Source organism: Nelumbo nucifera, chromosome 4, assembly GCF_055504915.1.
Source record: "Nelumbo nucifera cultivar China Antique chromosome 4, China Antique-T2T, whole genome shotgun sequence".
Lineage (NCBI taxonomy): Eukaryota > Viridiplantae > Streptophyta > Magnoliopsida > Proteales > Nelumbonaceae > Nelumbo > Nelumbo nucifera.
In genome coordinates this window covers 80,155,210-80,174,873 of record NC_142652.1, presented here as the reverse complement: position 1 = coordinate 80,174,873, position 19,664 = coordinate 80,155,210, and the positions used below count along the sequence as shown (strand labels likewise).

The 19,664-nt window shown below is 37.9% G+C and overlaps 1 protein-coding gene and 1 long non-coding RNA gene across 5 annotated transcripts in view; one reads left to right on the top strand and one right to left on the bottom strand.

Annotated features, from left to right (window-relative positions):
- The window catches only part of LOC148800766 (uncharacterized), a 126,120-nt gene extending 118,531 nt beyond the window's left edge, over positions 1-7,589 (top strand). For all 4 annotated transcript variants that reach the window (XR_016085493.1, XR_016085494.1, XR_016085495.1 and 1 more), the window contains one exon: positions 6,746-7,589. This is a non-coding gene — a long non-coding RNA (uncharacterized LOC148800766). The remainder of the gene's footprint in view (positions 1-6,745) is intronic.
- The window catches only part of LOC104589004 (uncharacterized), a 102,683-nt gene extending 91,993 nt beyond the window's left edge, over positions 1-10,690 (bottom strand). Inside the window, exons 1-3 of the mRNA XM_010247163.3 lie at positions 9,764-10,690; positions 8,281-8,478; positions 7,829-8,101 (exon numbers count right to left, since the gene is read on the bottom strand). Coding sequence (XP_010245465.1) covers positions 7,829-8,101; positions 8,281-8,478; positions 9,764-10,054 — 762 coding nt within the window. The 5' untranslated portion in view covers positions 10,055-10,690. The remainder of the gene's footprint in view (positions 1-7,828; positions 8,102-8,280; positions 8,479-9,763) is intronic.
- Positions 10,691-19,664: the final 8,974 nt, after the last annotated feature.

The window sequence follows — 19,664 nt, the reverse complement described above, 5'->3', positions numbered from 1 at the left end:
AGAGAGCAGAGCCTTTAAGTTCTTGGCTGGCCTGGACCCAGTGTATGAGGGTATAAGATCACAAATTCTAGGGAGAGATGAATTGCCCGAGTTACACCATGTTTATTATCTGGTGAGGAATGAAGAAGTCAGGAGAAAGGAGATGCAAGTTGACTCTCAGACTCAACCAACTGAACAATTTGGAGAACATTCAGCCCTGGTCTCCACTAAGGCAAACAGACATCCAGACAAGAAGCACCTTAAGTGCACTCATTGTGGTGGTGAAAGACATGTAAAAGAAAAGTGTTGGGTCCTGTATCCTCACCTGAAACCAGCTGCATTGAGAAAGGACAAGAAACAATAGAAGGGTCATGCGGCAAGTGGGAATCTTGTCACCAACAACAATGGTGACAACTCACAGAATATACCAACAGTGTCTTCTTCTCCTATGGGGCAGGTTGCTGATTCCTCTGGAGCTGGTGCTTTGGGCTTCATTGCTAGTGAGGTAGAGGTCCTTAGCCGGGCATTAGCCCGTCTAAGGAATAATTCTTTTGCTTCCACCTCTCTTGCCAGATCAGGTACAGTCTCTGCCTTTAGTGCAACTAGCTCTATTGACTCTACTTCTTGGGTTATTGATTCCGGTGCAACTGATCACATGACACATATGTCCTCCTTATTCTCTTCATATCATTTGTTGCCTGGTCAGGATAAGATGAGAGTTGCTGACGGGTCTTCCTCCACCATCTCTGGAAATGGGGTGGTTGACCTAAGCAAGGACCTCTCTCTTAAATCAGTTCTACATGTTCCCAGTCTTACCTTAAATCTTTTGTCTATTTCAAAACTTACCAAAAATTTGAACTCTAGTATAACCTTTTTTCCTACTCATTGTGTCTTTCAGGACAGATTGACGAGGAGAACGATTGGGAGCAGTCATGAGTATGGAGGCCTCTACTATTTTGATGCAGACATCAGTTCAGCCTTACAAGCATCTGTTGCTAGTAGTCTGGAGAGTGTGGAGTCAATAGCTAGGTTGCATCTGTGGCATGCTAGGCTAGGTCATTTGTCTTCCTCTTCATTAGAAATGTTGTTTCCTGAATTGTTTAAGGGCATTTCAAGTCAGAGTTTAATTTGTGAAGTATGTCAAATGTCAAAACAATGTAGAACTGTTTATCCAATTTCCAGTAATGAAATTCGAGCTCCTTTTGATTTGGTTCATTCTGATGTTTGGGGCCCTTCACCCATTGTTTCCATTGATGGCTTCCGTTACTTTATCAGTTTTATTGACCACTATTCTCGATGCACATGGATCTATCTATTAAAAGGACAGGATGAAGTACCACGGATAACTATGGCTTTTTGCAAGATGATTGAAACACATTTTGATAAGAAGATTAAGCAATTCCGGTCAGATAATGCTGTTGAACATTTTGAAAAATCCTTGAACTTATTCATGGAAGATGTTGGCATGTTACATCAATCATCCTATGCTAATACCCCTCAGCAGAATGGGGTTGTTGAGCGCAAGAATAGACATCTATTGGGAACAGCTCGAGCCTTACTATTCCAGCACAAAGTTCCCAAGCAATACTGGTCTCAAGCTGTACTTACTGCATCATATCTGATAAATCGGATGTCATTCAAGGTATTGGGTATGAAAACCCCTTTCTCTGTTTTGTGTCCCACTCTTCCAGACTTTCCTCTCCCTCCACGGGTCTTTGGCTGTATATGTTTCATACATGTGAAGGATCCAAAGAAGACCAAGCTGGATCCTAAGGCTACGAAGGGAATATTTTTGGGGTACTCTCCTATACAGAAGGGGTACAAGTGTTATGATCCTGTCTCCAAGAGAAAGTATGTCACCAGAGATGTGGTCTTTTTTGAGTCTCAACCCTATTTTCAGTCTTCTTAGAATCCTCTTCAGGGGGAGACTAGTGGGATGGAAGAGGATTCTCATTCTCTCTCCTTTTTTGTTCCTCTATCTGCCTTGGGTCTTCCATCCTCTTCTGCTACTCCTAGTTGTGGCATTCTGGGTCAACCTAGTGAGGTTCCCACTGTGCCGGTTACTTCTCCTGATGCTGCAGATGTCCCTGAAGGCTCCAGTAGGCAACAAAAAGAGATACTCACATACAACAGAAGGAAAAAGGGCCCTCAACCTCATAACAACAACCAGTTGGACTCAGATCAATTTGTCTCTGTAATCCAAGGTAATTCTGACTTACACACTTCTAATTTGGATCTTCCTATTGCTCTCCGTAAGCCTATCCGTTCTTGTACCACCCTGCACCCCATTGCTGATTTTGTTTCTTACTCACATTTATCTCCTACCTATCACTCCTTTGTGTCTGCTCTTTCCTCTGTACGTGTTCCTTCTAGATACTCAAAGGTTGTGTCTGATCCAAGGTGGAAAGAAGCTATGAATGAAGAGATGAAAGCCCTAATGAAAGCAAGAACATGGGAATTAGTGGATCTGCCAGAGGGGAAGGGCACTATTGGGTGCAAGTGGGTGTTTACTGTAAAGCACAGGGAGGACGGGTCCATTGAAAGGTACAAGGCCAGACTTGTGGCAAAGGAGTTTACTCAAAAAGAAGGAATTGACTACAAAGAAACCTTTGCCCCAGTAGCAAAGCTCAACACAATTCGGGTTCTATTGTCACTAGCAACAAATTTTTCATGGGAACTTCATTAGCTGGATGTGAAGAATGCCTTCCTAAATGGTGATCTTCATGAAGAGGTATTTATGGAACCTCCACCAGGCTATGACTTTGGTAAAAAGGTGTGTAAACTGAGGAAAGCATTATATGGTTTGAAGCAGTCTCCTCGTGCATGGTTTGAGAGGCTTTGTGGGGCCATGAAGAAAGTGGGGTACACTCAGAGCGGTGCAGATCATACCTTGTTCATAAGGAGACAGGATAGCAAACTTACGGCACTCATTGTTTATGTGGATGATATGGTGATTACCGGGAATGACTTGGAAGAGACAAAAAGACTGAAGGAGTTTTTAGCTTTGGAATTTGAGATCAAAGACTTTGGCCATTTGAGATATTTTCTTGGGATTGAAGTTGTTAGGTCAAGAGAAGGAATCTACATATGTCAGCAGAAGTATGTTCTTGACCTCCTAGAGGAAACAGGCATGATGGGGTGTAGGCCAGCAGATACTCCAATAGAACAGAATCATGGCCTACAAGAATCAGTAGGGGAGGACTACTGTGATAGAGAGATATACCAAAAATTGGTAGGGAAGCTGATATACTTATCTCTTACTCGGCCAGATATTGCTTATGTTGTACATGTTGTCAGTCAATTCATGCACTCTCCAAAGGTCCCTCATATGAAAGCAGTTGAAAGGATTCTCAGGTACTTGAAGACTTGCCCAGGGAAGGGTATTCTATTCAGGAAAAACAATAGAATTGAAATTGAAGCTTATACTGATGCAGATTGGGCTGGTTCTGTTGGAGACAGAAAATCAACTTCAGGATATTGCACATTTGTGGGAGGGAACTTGATCACATGGCACAGTAAGAAGCAGAATGTAGTTGCTAGATCAAGTGCGGAAGCAGAATATCGAGCTATGGCTCACGGGGTTGCTGAACTCCTATGGCTCAAGACCCTTCTTAATGAACTTGGCATTAAAGCTGAGGGTCCTCTCAGACTGTATTGTGACAACAAGGCTGCCATCAACATTGCAAATAACCCTGTGCAACATGACAGGACAAAACATATTGAGATTGATCGACATTTTGTTAGAGAGAGAATAGTCTCGGGAGAACTCTGCATTCTTTATACTCCATCTGAGATGCAAATTGCAGATGTATTGACTAAAGGGTTGGCTGCAACAAAGTTCATGGACCTTCTTGGCAAGCTAAACATGATTGACATCCATGCTTAGCTTGAGGGGGAGTGTTAGGCTGAAGGTTTTGTATGTATTGATGGTTCGGTTGATAAGAGTTCTTATTAGCCTGTATTTGAGTTTAAGTTGTTATGTATTGGGCCTGTGTTAATGGGCCTAAGTTTGTTTAGTGTTTTAAGTTTTCTGGGTGTCCCATCACTAATCAAGGGCATCCCAGTCATTTCATGTAACATTGTACTGTACTTTAATATAAATAATAGTAATGTCGACTGGGTTAGTTCAGTTTGACATTCACAGCATCTCTTGGTCTTCTCCCCTCTTCTACTGCTTCAGCTACAGAACTTCAGCTTTCACTAAACATTAGTTGAACTTAAATTGGACCACAACTAAAGTTTTTCTAAAAACAGAACTGCTTAGATCCAATTAAGAAAAGAAGTTAATAAAAATAAAATACAACTCTAGAAAAGATAGATTTTTCCTTGTTCTGTTCATTCTTTAATCCTCTCTTGGCCTGCCAACTGGAGGCAATCTTGTATAGTCCCTTTTGTGATCTGTTAACCATATGGAAAGAAAAGAGAACAAATATTTTTGATATATCAGAAAGACCTTTTATCTAGATACATCCAGCCATTGGCAGTTTTCTAATGGAGTGGGCATTGGCTTTGAAGATTTCTCCTCATACGTTTTATCATTAATTCTCTCAACTTTTATTAAAACATAGAAGAAAAACAGTTCCAATCACAGTCCCCAAAAAGCATAAAGCTGTCAAAACAAATACAACAGAAATAAAAAAAATAGAAACTTAAAAAAAGCAAAAATAGTTTAGAACTCTCTGGTTCAGTATCTCCCCGATAAAAAGAAGTCTTCTCTACTGATACATTTGTTGATAATGTATCTGCCCTTTCATTTACTGATCTAGAAACCCATCCAAATGAACAATTCAGATTTTTTATCAGCTTTTATTTATTTACTTTTTTGTTTCTTTTTCTTAACAATTCAGATTAGTTGCTAGAGTTTGTGCATCTCTCAGCATGGATCTAAAGAGGCCATAGCCCAACCCCCCTTAGGTAATAAATTTTATCCCCTCTTGCTGTCTTGGCAATCACCTTCCATCATCAAATCCCTCCATGTCCTAGTCGAAGAAATTTTAAGACCTTACAGAAGGGCTCTTAGTTAAGCCCTTAGATAGTAACCAACACCAAGTTGTCCATTATTGCATAATCTAGAAGAGCTTGTATAATAGTCTCTGAAAATTCCACCTATTACCAATGGCCCTGTGTTCTCTAGATTGCAGCCATCAAAATTCAATTTTAATTTTCATTCCTTTAGAGCTTAGATCACTGTCAGTCTACTGGTGGAGTGGGTTGCAATTGTCTGCCACTGTTTGTTGTTAACACCCAAACCGCCACTCATGCCATATTACATCAAGAAGGATATCCACAGTGTTTTTTGTTTTTAAATATTCTTGTGTTTCTTCTTAACAACCAATACAAATTTCTTCTTTATTACAAGACCTGAGGCTAGTCAAACAACTAAACTTAAGGCAAGTGGAGGTTGAAGGTGAATCTATGTTGGTGTTAGGTTGGTTGAAAAAGCAGCCAGGGCAGATGGGTATATAGACAAGAGCTGAGAGCATAGTTTTCAAGGCGCCAAGGCAAGGCTTGGCGACAAGGGGGCGCCTAGTCGCCTAGTTGCCTAGGCGATGGATTTTTTTATGTAGAAAGCATAGATCCTAGGGTAGTTCCGTAGGTACCATAACCATATTTCCTTAATAATTATTCATAATTTTCATAAGAAAAGTATAGAGTTCATGTTAAAGTATAGAAAATCAACATATTAATGAGAAAAAAAAGAAGGAAAAGAGCATTCAAAAAATATAAGGGCTGAACCCTTATTTTTGTTATAGGAAAAGAAGAAAAAAATTAGTAGTAGAAAATGTGTTGATTAGAGAAAATTTTAAGTTCTTCCTTACTTATTGGTTCAGGTTTTAAAGTCTTTGAGGGTTCAATACAGCATTTAGCAATGTTTGTATTGATTAAACCCTAACAAATAAGAAAATAATAAAAAGAAATTAGTATTTAAACACACAAAATGAATAGTTTAGTTTAATAGTGCCTATTTAAAATTATAATGTGAAAAAATAAAGAATAAAAAAAGTATTTTATAATACATAGTACAAAACTTCTTGGCGATTAGGCGAGGCAAGCCTCAAAGGGCGCCTTGTCGCCTAGGCGTCGCCTTGACAACTATGACTTAGACAAATTATAAAGATTGCAAGTGAGATACAGAACTCTTTCAAATGGGTAAATATTGAAAGCAAGATCACAATATTTGGGACTGTGGAAAGGTTTACTTGTACCTCTCCTTGGAAATCTATACATGCCATTCTTCCTTCCTTTTTGTAGCACATCAAGTATGACCTCTACTCTAAGAATCAGGTAAAATTTTGGAAGCACATTTGGGTGGGTGAGATACCTTTGAAAGACCAATTCCCTTCCCTGTTATCCCTCTCCCAGTATAAAAGAAAGGTTGGAAGCACATTTGGCCTTTTTGGTGCTTGTCTCCGAATTGATGCATTCTTTGCAAGGCTAATGGTGAAGGCTCCAACCATTTATTAGTTTCTTGCCCCTTTGCTGCTGATCTTTGGGAATGGTTTCTTTCCTTTTTTTGGTTGTAGGTCGACCCCACCGCCAAATATTCATAGTTTGTTTAGCCCTTTGTTCCTTCGTTGGCCAAACAAAAGGGGAATAATTATTTGGAGGTGTGTGAGGGCTGCTATTTACTGGACTCTATGGGAGGAAAGGAACACTAGAATTTTTTCTAAAGTTGAAAAAAGTAAAGAAAGTCTTATTAAAGTAATTACAGTTAGGGTGGTGCACTGGCTAAAATCCTTGGACTTGTTTGTTGATATTTCTACAGATATGTTGCTGAATAGCTGATCAAAGGTGGCAAATTCTGCTCCTACCTGCTCCTCAGTTTGTCCCGTGTGCTCACCACCAAGCTGTGGTTTTACAAAGCTAAACTTTGATGGAAGTAATGAGGGAAATCCAGGTCCATCAGGTGTAGGAAGGGTCTTCAGAGATGAGGATGGGAAGGTGCTTGCATTGTATTCAGGTCCCATTTGGGGTTGGGGACTCTTAAAACTGAGGTCTATGCTCTACTGGAGGGTCTAAGGAAAACTAAGGAACTGAATATACAAAAGGTAGTTGTTGAAGGGGACTCAAATCTGGTCTTGAGCTGGTTACAAGAAGGTAGTGAACTTGAGAAGTTTGCTAATGAGAGGAAGGAAATTAAATGGCTAACTAGAGGACTGGAAATCCAGTTTCAGTGGGCCAAGAAAACAGCAAATGCTTTTTCTGATGATTTGGCAAAGTAGGGGGTGGGAAGGGATCAAATGTTTTGGGCTGTTCTGTAATTTTTCTTTCTTTGTTGTCCCCTTGGAGAGAGTTAAGCCTGTTTATCTCTCTCTGGAGTGCTGTAACTAAAATTTTATATTAATCTAATGAATTACTGTTATTGATCAAAAAATAAGAAAGCAGGATCAGACTATATACACAGAGCCATCCCAGCAGTCCAGCTTCTCCAGCCTTCTATCTGCAAACAAACACCTTTTCTAATGGGAAAATAGATCAGCAAATGGATTGGCTGTTGCTCTAGCAAAACAAAGGGTTTATAGAGAACATTTGTATTGAGCTACATTGACTGATAGTTGAGGGTGGGACTATATCTGTGGGAGCTGGCAGTTGTATACTTGTATCTTTAATTTACCACCTTTTCTTGAATTAATAAAATTCTTTGTTATTGATAAAAAGGGATTTTGTTTTCAGTTCACTAATGATATTGGATGTTGAGAGTGGTACATTGTAAACCCCTTTAGAGGTGTTTGCTTTTGTATGTCATTATATTCAAAAAATCCATAATTGGTTCCAAGATATGAAAAGCATGAAAACCAGGAAAAAATAGATGGTATGGTGTTAACTTAGATTACAGCATAATGTCTACCTTGACTTTGTAGTTGGGATAATCACCAAGTGCCTTAAGAAGGCAAGGTGTACTAAGCTTCGCAATCCAACGAGCTGCAGCAACCATACCACAATGTGCATAACCTAAGACTAAATTGCAGACACCACCTTCATGTAAAAGTGAATGGTGAAAAGGGACCACTGCTCCAGTTGCTGCTGTTAGTGTGTCCTTAATGCTATGGGTTCCCCGAATCAATAGCAGGAAGCATTTTGAACTTCTATCACATAAAATTGTAAAAGCAGGCTTCAGAAGCTGCAGACATTATTGCATCAATGAAAACTATATAAGTTGTAATATAATTACCATTATCTATGAACTACTTTCTCTTTATTTAGAAGTGATAGAAACAGCGAGCATCCCATGAGTAGATAGTCAGGAAAACAAAAAAATAAAAAGATTACAAATAAAGCTCATTTCTAGCTGGTACTTACCCCTGCCTTAGGTTTTTGAAGAAGCACATCTTCTTGTGAGTAACCAGCACATGCCAAAAACACTGGAAATGGCTTTTTTGAGAAAAGCATGCAAAGAGTCAACAATTTGAGAAGATGAGTCAACTCAACAATAACTTCAGGACCTTTAAGCTGCACAGAATTACTTCCAGCATACACACGTGCGACATGCATATTATCCTGCAACACCATACATTGATAACATCTCAAATTGCATATTGACTTTTTTGATATGTAAGACTGAGAAGTAAGGTGTGCATGGTCCCATAAATCAGATGCAATACTGTTTGCCCTATAAAGTTTAACCACAATATAAGATCATGTTATATCACCAATAGAAGATCTTGAAACACTTGCACCAACATGATGATAAAAGGTCATTACCTAATGTGTTGGTCCAAGCTATCTGGGGTCTTTGGAAGGTTAAACTGCATACATACCTTGCCCCCACCAACATGTCTTGGTAGATTCCAAAATCCCAGAATACATTAAGTCTCCAATTAAAGTTTAAAATGTTGGTTTAGATGAAAATGTCAACCACTTAAAAATAAAAATATTTTGGAGATATCAGAGATTCCATGTTAAAATTTTGTAGAAATTTAGAAAATTGTAAATATTAATCTTTAAAAGTATCTGTTACTATTATTTTTTGAAATTATATGATGACATTCTATTTTAAACAATTATATAGCTATATCATAATAAAAGTGACACTTTTAAACATTTGAAGATGCATGTTCATCCACTCAGAATAGACTTAAAGTTTTAAAAAATTCTAGTATTACTATTCATTATGATAATACATAAAATCAATGTATCCATTTTTTATATCTTAAGATGTAAATATTGTTTTATTATTTTTATTTAATACAAAATTTATGCTTTACAAGTGAGTATGCTTCTTATGCCATCAAAACTACTTATTTAAATCATATATAATTAAAATATATTTTATGAAGTAAAGTAGAAAGAAAAAAGCATGTTATAACAAATAATTTATATGATATTTATGTCCATGTAAATTGAAAACTTTACATTGATATAATGAACAAAATAAAACTTGTTGAAAACAATATAAAAAGGTATTAAAAGCAATAAGGAATAAATAGATTCCAATAACATTTTGTATTGGTATCCATAGAAATGAAATTTTTTTTTCGTGAAAATGTTTTTAGTTAGAACATAAAAATGATTTTTTAAACAATGACCCACGTTTATGGTCTAAGAAAGTGGTTTGTGTTCAAGAATTATGCAGTTAAGACCTTAGGTACGTATTCTCCACGGCTGAGCAAATAAAGCATACAGGATCAAATTTTGACGCATGAATCATGATATGAATATGAAAGCTTACAAAAAGCAGAAAAGTATCCATTCATTCAAGCAATAATCATGACATTATGCAAGAAGGACGTCAAGTATGAAGTTAAAACTTCAAAGGCAAAAAGTTGAAAAAGGACGTGCTTGCCTGCCGTCGCATGAGATAGTTTATGCCGAAAGCCAAGTCTCCTATCGGCCATTTGCCTAGGGTTTCCGAATACGTAAACCTAAGCGTCTCCGACAGGGTGGTGATCGCTTCCAACCACGTGGCAGGCGCCTGCGCAGGTCTCCGAACGATTTTTCTCTTACTCGAACGACTTGATTTCGAGACGTCCCCTCTGCGATCATCTTCCTCGTCCTTCGGGGACCATCTCCGACTCCACACGTAATACAAAATTAATGCCGCACCGAGGGCACTAGCCATTGCCGCCGTCGCCATTTATATTCATCGGAATCCTCAACAAAGCCGGAATTTTCAAGAAAATGCCATAAAATCAACGATCTTGCTCGGGTGGAGAAACATTTACGGTCGATTTTTATCGCCAAACGTAATCAAACTAATAGTTTTTTATCAAAATTTATTAATATAAAGCGAGGAACAATTCGACAATCGAAAAGAAATTTGAAAAAAAAGAAAGAAAAACGTCGGGTTCCAAGAAGGCAATAGAGACCCCGATGAGCGACGACCAACCAGTAGTTGAGATGGTGAGTCGCGCCACTACGGAGAGAAAGAGGCGCGGGACCAAACCTGCGGAACTGCAGACTCTCGGTAATATGGGCAGTGGGGCTGCACCCTGTTCCGTCTGCACCTCCTGAGTCCTGAGTTCCCACGCTTGTACGTTGGAATCGAAAAGTTTGGCTGGAGAAGAATATCCGAATATAAGGCGATAGTAGGGAAACAAGAATAGGATGTCTATGTATGTTAAGCATTCAGAAAGAGAGTGCAGCGGAACGGGACTCGCGCGCATTGAAAAGACAGACCCTCCGCCTGCGGCCTGCGGGTGATTTGCGCGCAGCGCGCCTACTGCAAATCATAGGAATGATGGGAGCGTCTCCCGCGGCCCACGGGTGAATTACCCCGCACTACAACGTGGCCAATGTGCATGATGTTCCGTTTGAAACCGGATTCAGTCAGTACAAAGTCGATTCGAACAACCATTATAGTCTTACATTGGGAATATCTCCCATCAAATATTCCTGATGCAAGGCTGTAAAGGCTATTCGATCGCTGTTCGAACAGACTTTGCGCTGACTAAAATCGATCTCGTTTTGGTATGACTTTCGTTTATTTTGAAAAGGATAAAATTACAGATATGTACCCTTTCGGGTAGTGAAAATAGGTATCACTACTTTTTGGAGCATTTGAGTTTATTTGACTTAAAAAAAAGTAGAGACTTGCGTACATCCGTTAATATTTCGTCAATTAAATATTATATAATGTCAAAAATATTTTTTTAATATATTTTTGAGATGATTCTACCGGGAAATACTGTCACCATAAAATTTGAATTTGTTATTTGCTGTCCTTGCGGTAACATCATCATGGGGAAACATTCAATTACCTAAAATGATCTCAGAAATAGATGAGAAGAATATTTTTGGCATTATGTAATGATTAATTGACGAAATATTTGTTACAACTGAAAATTCAGGTACCTATCACTACCCCCAAAGTACAGGTACCTATTTGTAATTTATCCTTTGAAAAACAATGCTAGCTCATAGTTACGTGGGCATTTGTTTCAAAATGTATTTGGTAAATTTGTTTATCAAATAAATGTTTCTCTTGGATTATGTATAAGTCAAATAGTCAATGGTTAGAAAAAGTTTGATTTTAACATTTCCCTAACATTAAGGTGTTTATTTACTGTTGTGTTTATGTGACGTCTAATGATGCTAGTCACTTTTTCTTGGTTTTGAAGATTAATCAAGTACAAACATTTTTCAAATAAACAAAAGTCATACCAAACATCACCATGATGGTAACGTGGTAGATTTGAGCCGTTGGCTGAAGGCTCCGAGCTGTTTGACAAGATTTCCTATTTTATGCCATTGCCACACTAGCAAATTAAGGGTATGTTTGGTGTCGTGGTGTGTTAAGTATGGATCTTTCTGCTTGAAATATTCCATGGGAAATTGGAAAAATGAGAGTTTTGGCAAATCAAAATATATGGTGTATTGGCAAGTATAATGTGAAAGCACATTCTATGAAACATGAATCAATGAATAAATAAGTAAGCAAACTTTAACAAGATTGATTGAGATCTTGATTTGACAAAGTCAATAATATTAGTGAATGCACCATGGTTGCAATCTTTTCACTTGTTTATTGGGATTGTGAGAGCAGGTTTCCTTGGTAGTTTGGTTAAATAAAATCCTAATTTTCAGAAAAAAAAAAAAAACATAAGTATCATGTACCACAACCAAAGTAGAAATGTCTTTGTTGATGAATTCAGGTCTGCTACATATAAGACACCATCCACACTCTTTCAACATCTCTCATGAATGATAAGATACAAGTACTATAAATGTTCCGGCAACTATAGTTCTTTTGTAGGTAGTGTGTGGATGGTGGATTTCAGCACTGTTTTAATCTTATGCAACCAGTGGTACAAATATTAGAACTTAAGTCTATCCAACCCAAACACAAATTTCATACCACAAAATGCTTATGTGGTGATTATGCGGTATTTCTGCAGTTCTAAGTACAAATGTTGAGATTTAACACAAATGGTAGGAAACCAGTGGGGTGTTCCATGTACTATTTGTACACTATTGCTTTCATGGTTTCAAAACAAAAGAAAATGATCTTTTTTAACACAAATTTTATAGCTATTAGTCCTATTACCTCAACAACAAAACATGGTTCTTGATGTAGCACATGACGTGGCAATTATATGGTGTGTCTTAGATGCAGAATATGATCCAAATCATAATATCTCTACCAAAGAATGATCCCCTATGCTAATTACAAGCCCAGTATTTTGATATTTTTTTATTCATGTATTCTAATTAGTTTTATTTAACACTCATTTTTTATGTTGTAAATTTGGGTTATTATTTTATTGATTTTTTTGTATATAAATTTGTTATTTAATTTAAGAGATTAAATCAAATTTTATTTCTATAATAACCTACTTTGTGGATCCTACATTATTTGCAATGAGTTTTTTTTTCTTTAGTGGAAGAAGTTATCACCAACTTTTTTGAGAGTGGAGATAATTACCATTTGAAGCCCATAATGTTTTTTGAGTAGATAGAAACATGTCTAAGGAATTAAACTTTTGTTTTAAAAGTGGAAGTAACTACTTTTGAATTGAGATGCACTTTCTTGAGAAAATAAGATGTTACTTGTCTGAGGGAGAAACTCTCTAAGCAACCATATGGCCCTTCTTAACAACTATGAATGTTATTGCTGCAAAAGGTAAAAAGAAAGAAAAATATTACTACATTTAATGATGTCCAAGTTTTTTTCTGAATTGTGATAGAGGTCATTTAATGCCACCCTATGTATGTTTCTTAAACAGGTTTGACTATAAGAAAGACATGATATTGGAAAAACTTACAGCCAATCAATTGAAATCATAAAAGAGATGACCAATGAGGTGGTATTAACCAAAATTCACGGGGTGTTTTGATTGATCATAACTTTTCCAGTAACATTAGAGTTTCCCTTCTTGAATCATTATGGTCATCTTGAATTACCCATCTAATTTGTTACATGGAAAGTGAAGAAAAGATGACGATTTTTATGAAATGCCATAACACAGTCAATGCACCAATGGAGGTACAAATCGGATACACAATTTTGCATAACTACATGGCATCAGGCCCATAATAAGCTTTTAATCAGGTCCATTTAAATTCAACAAATCCTTAGCCAAAGCCAACCCAAATCAATTTACACCTTTTATGTTGTAATACTTTTTTTTTATAGTTAAACCGACCATATTATAACGGCAAGACATCTACAAAGTTTTTCACATCCGGAACCCCCATCCCCATGGGGGTATTTAGACAAATACATCCTTTCCTGGGGTAAACTTTTTGCTTGAGAGGCTATCAAGTGGGGTGGAGCAAGGTTCAAAGTATTGATATGATACGCCCTGTATCGGGTAATATCATATTGTATCTTTTGGTCTCGATACACCTATTTACAGGTATTTTGGGACTCTCGTTTATTTCAATAAAAAAACCATTAAAAACATCTTTAAAAGTCAAATTTTGAAAAAACAAAAACAAAAAAAAAAAACTCATTAAGCGGATATTTTTTTAGTACCAATACGCCCCTACCGATACACAGGGGCATATCGATACTTTGAACCTTGGGCTGAAGAATTAAAGTGTACTTTATTTACAAAACAAAAGGAAATGTCACTAAACTGCTGAAGAGATTCTTTAACTTTGGAGAGCAACCAAAAGCATGAGTGCATGACCACAAGAGAGAACCATTAGATTGGAGAGCTTGCACCACAACTTTAGAGTCTGAGAAAACCATAATATGACCTCGAGAGAATTGGGTTGTGAACTGGACTCTTTGCGAGATTGCATTTAACTCCACCTCTTCTAAAGAACTCATGTTTGAAGAAATTCCCCTGTAATGCCAAAGCACTTTGAGAAACACATATTACCCCATAGGTACCTGAGGATGGGGACTAGCAACCTCATTGGATATGTTTATAAGTTGGTAGATATTATTAATCATCATGATAGTTGATTGTATCGAAGCTGAGATGTCTTTAAAACATTTTTCATTTTGCGTAATCAAGATATAATAGAGAGCAATTGCAAACCAACTTATAACTGAACAACAAGTGTATTTGCCAAGCAAGAAGGTAATCAGATTATGGATACAAAGATGCCAAGAACCTTGGAACACAAATGGGAGATTAATATTTCAGGGACAAGCAAACATTTTATGTTGTAAGTAGACCTGTTCATGGATCGGGTAACCTGATGGCCCAGCCCGACCTAAGTCGGGCTTGAATAGGATTTCAAGCCCGTGGGTTTGGGCTCGGGCTTTCTCAAAAAAGTCTGGCCCGAGCTCGAGTCTGACTTGATAATGTATTATATATATAATAAAAATATATTTTTTATAATAAAATATATATATATATATAATATTTTTTCTTTAATATTACTCTTCTCTTTCAAATCAGATTTGAATCAAGCTATATCTGAATCCGATCCGATACCACATATTGGAGGCCCGATCCGATCCAAAGATATGATCAAATCTCACAAATGGTGACTCGAATTGGAATCCATTAAGGATGTCATATATCTGAATACAATCCATCTTATTCAAATTCTAAAAATTTTAATAAATTATTAAAAGAAAAAACATAAAAATTTATAGGCTAAATTACAAACCCCATGTACTATGGAATCAGTGACAAAGACCTTATAATTTTTTTAGCGACAAAGACCCCCTGAACTTTAGCCATGAGACAAATACACCCTAGCCATTAAGTCGGATGATGGAATACATTAAATTACCAAAATACTCATATAAACTTTATTTATTTTCTTTTTATTGCCCTTTTCTCTTGAACCCTAATCTCGCATACCTTCATGCTTAAATTACCAAAATACACTGCAAGGACAATTGATTTCTTTGTGTCCTATCATTGATTCTGATCCATCGAGGGAGTTGAAGATTTCATTGTCTTCTTCCCTTTGTCCCTCCCTCGACGTGTTCCCACACATTCTTGAGCTCGCAACTTCTACATTCATGATGTAGAAAGACTTCTACAACCAACAATGATGTTATGAGTTATTAAAGGGATGGGAGATCCATCACATGGATGGCCGAACTCTGTAGGAAGGTTGGGCGAAATTTCAAAAATTTCCTTCACTCCTATCCGGGAATCGTATTTCCTAATTTAGAAATCTGCATTTTCAAGGTTCGTTCTTGAATCCAAATAGGACCAGATCTGAAACAAAAAATGAAGTGAGGGATATAGCTTATACGAAGTAGCAGTAACTCCCAACACAGATGTTCACACCCAAAGAGAAGACCTCCACTGAAAATGACACAGTGTGTAGTGAAACAGGATCAACAGGATGGTTCTTCAGAAATAATCGAGTAAGGGCTAGTGAGCACGACTTCAGATTGCTTCTTCAACCAAGAAACAATATCAAGAACTCTTCTTGATCAGATCCACAAGTGGAGATCGAACTGGGTAGGGGTGGCAACAATTGGGGAAGAATTCCGCAGTTTGTTGTTGTGAAAATCTGAGGAATTCTCCCCCTATTTATAGCCTTATTTGGATCAGCCTCTTAATCTAATTAGGAGAGAGTTTCCTAATCCAAATATGATATTTGGATCTGGACTCTTAAATGGATAAGAGTTCTCTTATCCTTCAGCTAATCCTAATCAGCTTAAAAACTGAATTCGCCCCCTTTTTAATTTAACTAACTTAAGCCTAGTTTGAATTGGGCCTTAAGCCCATTAAGCTTATGTGTTCACTTACTCTTTAATCTACTGGCTTACTTGGCTCTCTTTGTATGACGTGGGCCCCTAACATTGACGTACACATCAACCACATGGGTTCAATCCAGCCTTTGTTACAAGGCCTGGCCGAATTCACTATATGTTATAGTGAAAGTCCATCACCATGGTCTCTCAATGGGCCCAACATTTATACTAAAAGGTTCTTGGATCCAACTACCTTATGAAAACCCAAGAACTGTGGGCAGATGCAAAATTAGCCCATCAGGCATTACCATCAATGGTCTCACACTTAACCTCTCAGGCCATAATGATCAAACACTGCCCGACAAGAGAGGGCCTCACCCTCGGTTGCAAGGTGCAGTGCTGCACTCTCCACTCACATGGATCCCAAGAATTAAATCATTTTGCAAACATTTTGAAACCATAATATATATATATATATATATATATATATATATATATATATATATTGCAAAAATAAATCTCAACGTTTGAAATCAACTGTCGGTAGTTTAGGTTTCCATCAAAGAGAGTGCATTAACCAATCATTCACTTTGTCCGCCAAAGGGGCGGATTCTGTCACTATGATCACCCACTCAGATGAATTCTCAGACTCAACGTTTGAAATTAACTGTCGGCAGTTTAGGTTTCCATCAAAGAGAGTGCATTACCCAATCATTCACTTTGTCTGACAAAGGGGCGGATTCTGTCACTATGATCACCCACTCAGATGAATTCTCAGACTCAATATTTGAAATCAACTGTCGGCAGTTTAGATTTCCATCAAAGAAAGTGCATTACCCAATCATTCACTTTGTCCGACAAAGGGGCGGATTCTGTCACTATGATCACCCACTCAGATGAATTCTCAGACTGCCCCAGCATACCCAGGTTTTGACCCCCTCTAAGGATCTCACTGATTGGCATATCAAAGACAACCCAATCCAACACCTAGTGCAGTACCATAATCGAGTCTAGGGGTCAGGTATAACTTTCCAGTTTTGTCCATTTGTCTCAAAGGCCCAGGGCAATACTGAAAATCGGTCCAATTCAAGGTTTCAAGAAAATCCACACTGCATGTACCTCAGGTCTCACCCTGGCAGCTGAGACAAGCCACCCTAACCAACTTGGTGGTACATCAGTGTCAGCCTTGGTAGGATAGACCCCATATCTATCCAACGGCTGTAAAGAATCTAAACTAACACGAGTCTCATAAGTGTCCAATTTATGGGTAAAAACACAGAAACACACCGCAATGACATGAATCAATTATGTACTTTATTCATTTACAATAAATGTCAAAAGGTACATCAATCTGATTGGAGCTAAGGGCATACACTCTCTAACAGTTATGACACATCTTTTTTGTGCAATTCATTAAACAACAGAATGTAAAGCAATAGAGGACGTCTGGACTCCATAAAAAAATAACTAAAATACTTAAAAACTGCTCTTAATTTTTTCTCTCCTCTGTTTCATCCCCCCTCCCCTCAAGTTCCCCTCTTTACTCTTTCCAACCAATATCCGTCTCAAGGGTGAGAATGTCACTGCGACCATGAGCTGCCACCGGTTTTGCTCCTTGCCAAGTTGTTCTTCCTCTGACTACTACTTCTTGTTGATAATCAGTGGGTGATCAGAGGGATCGTTGGTTGTAGTAGTGCTCGGAGCTGCTATTTGGAAGAGCGATAAGAGTTTAGAGCTTGTAGTCAATGATCGTTGGTTGGATCAATGTTTGGAGGGATTGTTCTTCCTCCAACAGTAATGTTTGGAGCATGCAGTGGTGGCACCGGTGGCAGTTTTGGGTTGAAGAACGAAGAATGAAGGAGAGAGAAGGGGAGAGAGTGAACAGGGAGAGAGAAAAATCAGGAGAGAGAGAGAGGAATGGGGTGGTGGGTAAGGTTGAAGAAGAATGAAGGGGAGAGATAAAGAGTGGGCAGGTCGAGAAGGGAGATGGAAAGAGTAGGTAATGTACACAGTTTATATAATGTCAATGGTGGAAATTAAAACCAGTTCATTTTTAAAATTTACACCTACCTTGTTTGGTTGTCAAGGTGTAAATTTGGTGAGATGGTGCAGAGAAGATGATCTACAGAGGAGAAGGGAAGCAGGGCAAGAAGAAGAAGAAAAAGGAGGAGGAGAAGAAGAGAGAAAGAGAGAACAAACAACTACTCCTCTCTGGCTGGTTGCAGTGGAGATCTACCTTGTTGGGTTCAGTTGCAGCGGCAGTTCAGATCTTCCTTCAGAGGTGGGTTGCAACTGCTCCTCTCTGGCTCTCCCTTCGGAGGTGGGTTCAGATTTGCCACTGCAACCGGCGGTGACGGATAGAGAAAAAAAAGGGGGGAAGAAGAAGAAGAGAGGAGGGGGGAGAGAGAGAGAGAGCGATGTGTTTATTACATCGATAATTTTGATGTATTTATTACATCGATTATCGATGTAAATTTAAATCAAAAGTAATTTTACACCGATTTAACATGTTTACCAAACACCAGTAAAATCGAACCGTGGTATAAAATTTAACCTGATTCAATTTTCCACCCCAAACAAATGTAGCCTAAACAAATTCAGCTCATCATTAGCATTATTAGCAAACACAATTGTAACCATCCAATCAGAAGACATGATTTCGGTGATAGAATGAGAATGAAACAATGCACACAAAAAACAACTCTGAGCCTAAACCTAGTGTCCCTTTTTAAAGGCCTAGCAAGAAGCAGTAGTCGGAGGAAGGATGACTTGATGAGGAACACATGGTTTTTGGATTCTGGCTTTCTATTGCTTGCTTCTCTCTCTTTTGTTGTTTGCGTTTTGATGGGTCTATATTTGATGCTTGACCCCCAATCATTGTTGTACCACCTCTCATACAGTTGGGGTTTAGAGATTTACCGAAAGATTGACATGAAAGTGATCAATTTAGCCATGTCCCAACGACGAAGGATAAAATTCTTAACTTGAAAACTTACTGAAAGATTGACTTGCTTAGTGGTCGTTCCAATCTTCGGAGGGGTGGCTGGGGTCTTTGGGATGAACTTCTCAATATCATTGTTTAATGAACCAGAAGCATTCAAGTGGGTTATATTCTGTTCATTTTTTGTGTTTTTTCAAGTACAACGGACTCATGCCCCTATAAATGCAACAAAAGTGAGAGAAAAGGCAAGGGAATCTCTCTTTTAGGCCTATTTTAAATCTGAAGAATGAAGAACAGTTAATGCCACCTTTGTTATTCCTTCAACCTAGATTGAAGAAAAATTAAGGGGAATAGGGTAAAAAGAAAGGAAAAGGGTAAAATGGTCCGAATATTATCATAAAGGTCAGTTTTGGCATTATGAAATTATTTAAAATGCACCTGATCTCATGTGATGGCTTTGACTGACGGTGAGTTAACGTTAGGTACTGGATTGTCACAAATTGAAAGTTTACGTACTAGATTGTCGCATTTTAAAATTCGGGGACCAAATTGTCATTTGAGCCAAAGTACAGGATACTAATCGCGAATTTTCCCTTAACGAAAGGGTAGTTTGAGGATTTAGTACTCTTGTAACAGTGAAATGAGAATCTTTTTCAATGATAACTGATAGAACGCTAACGAAGGGTG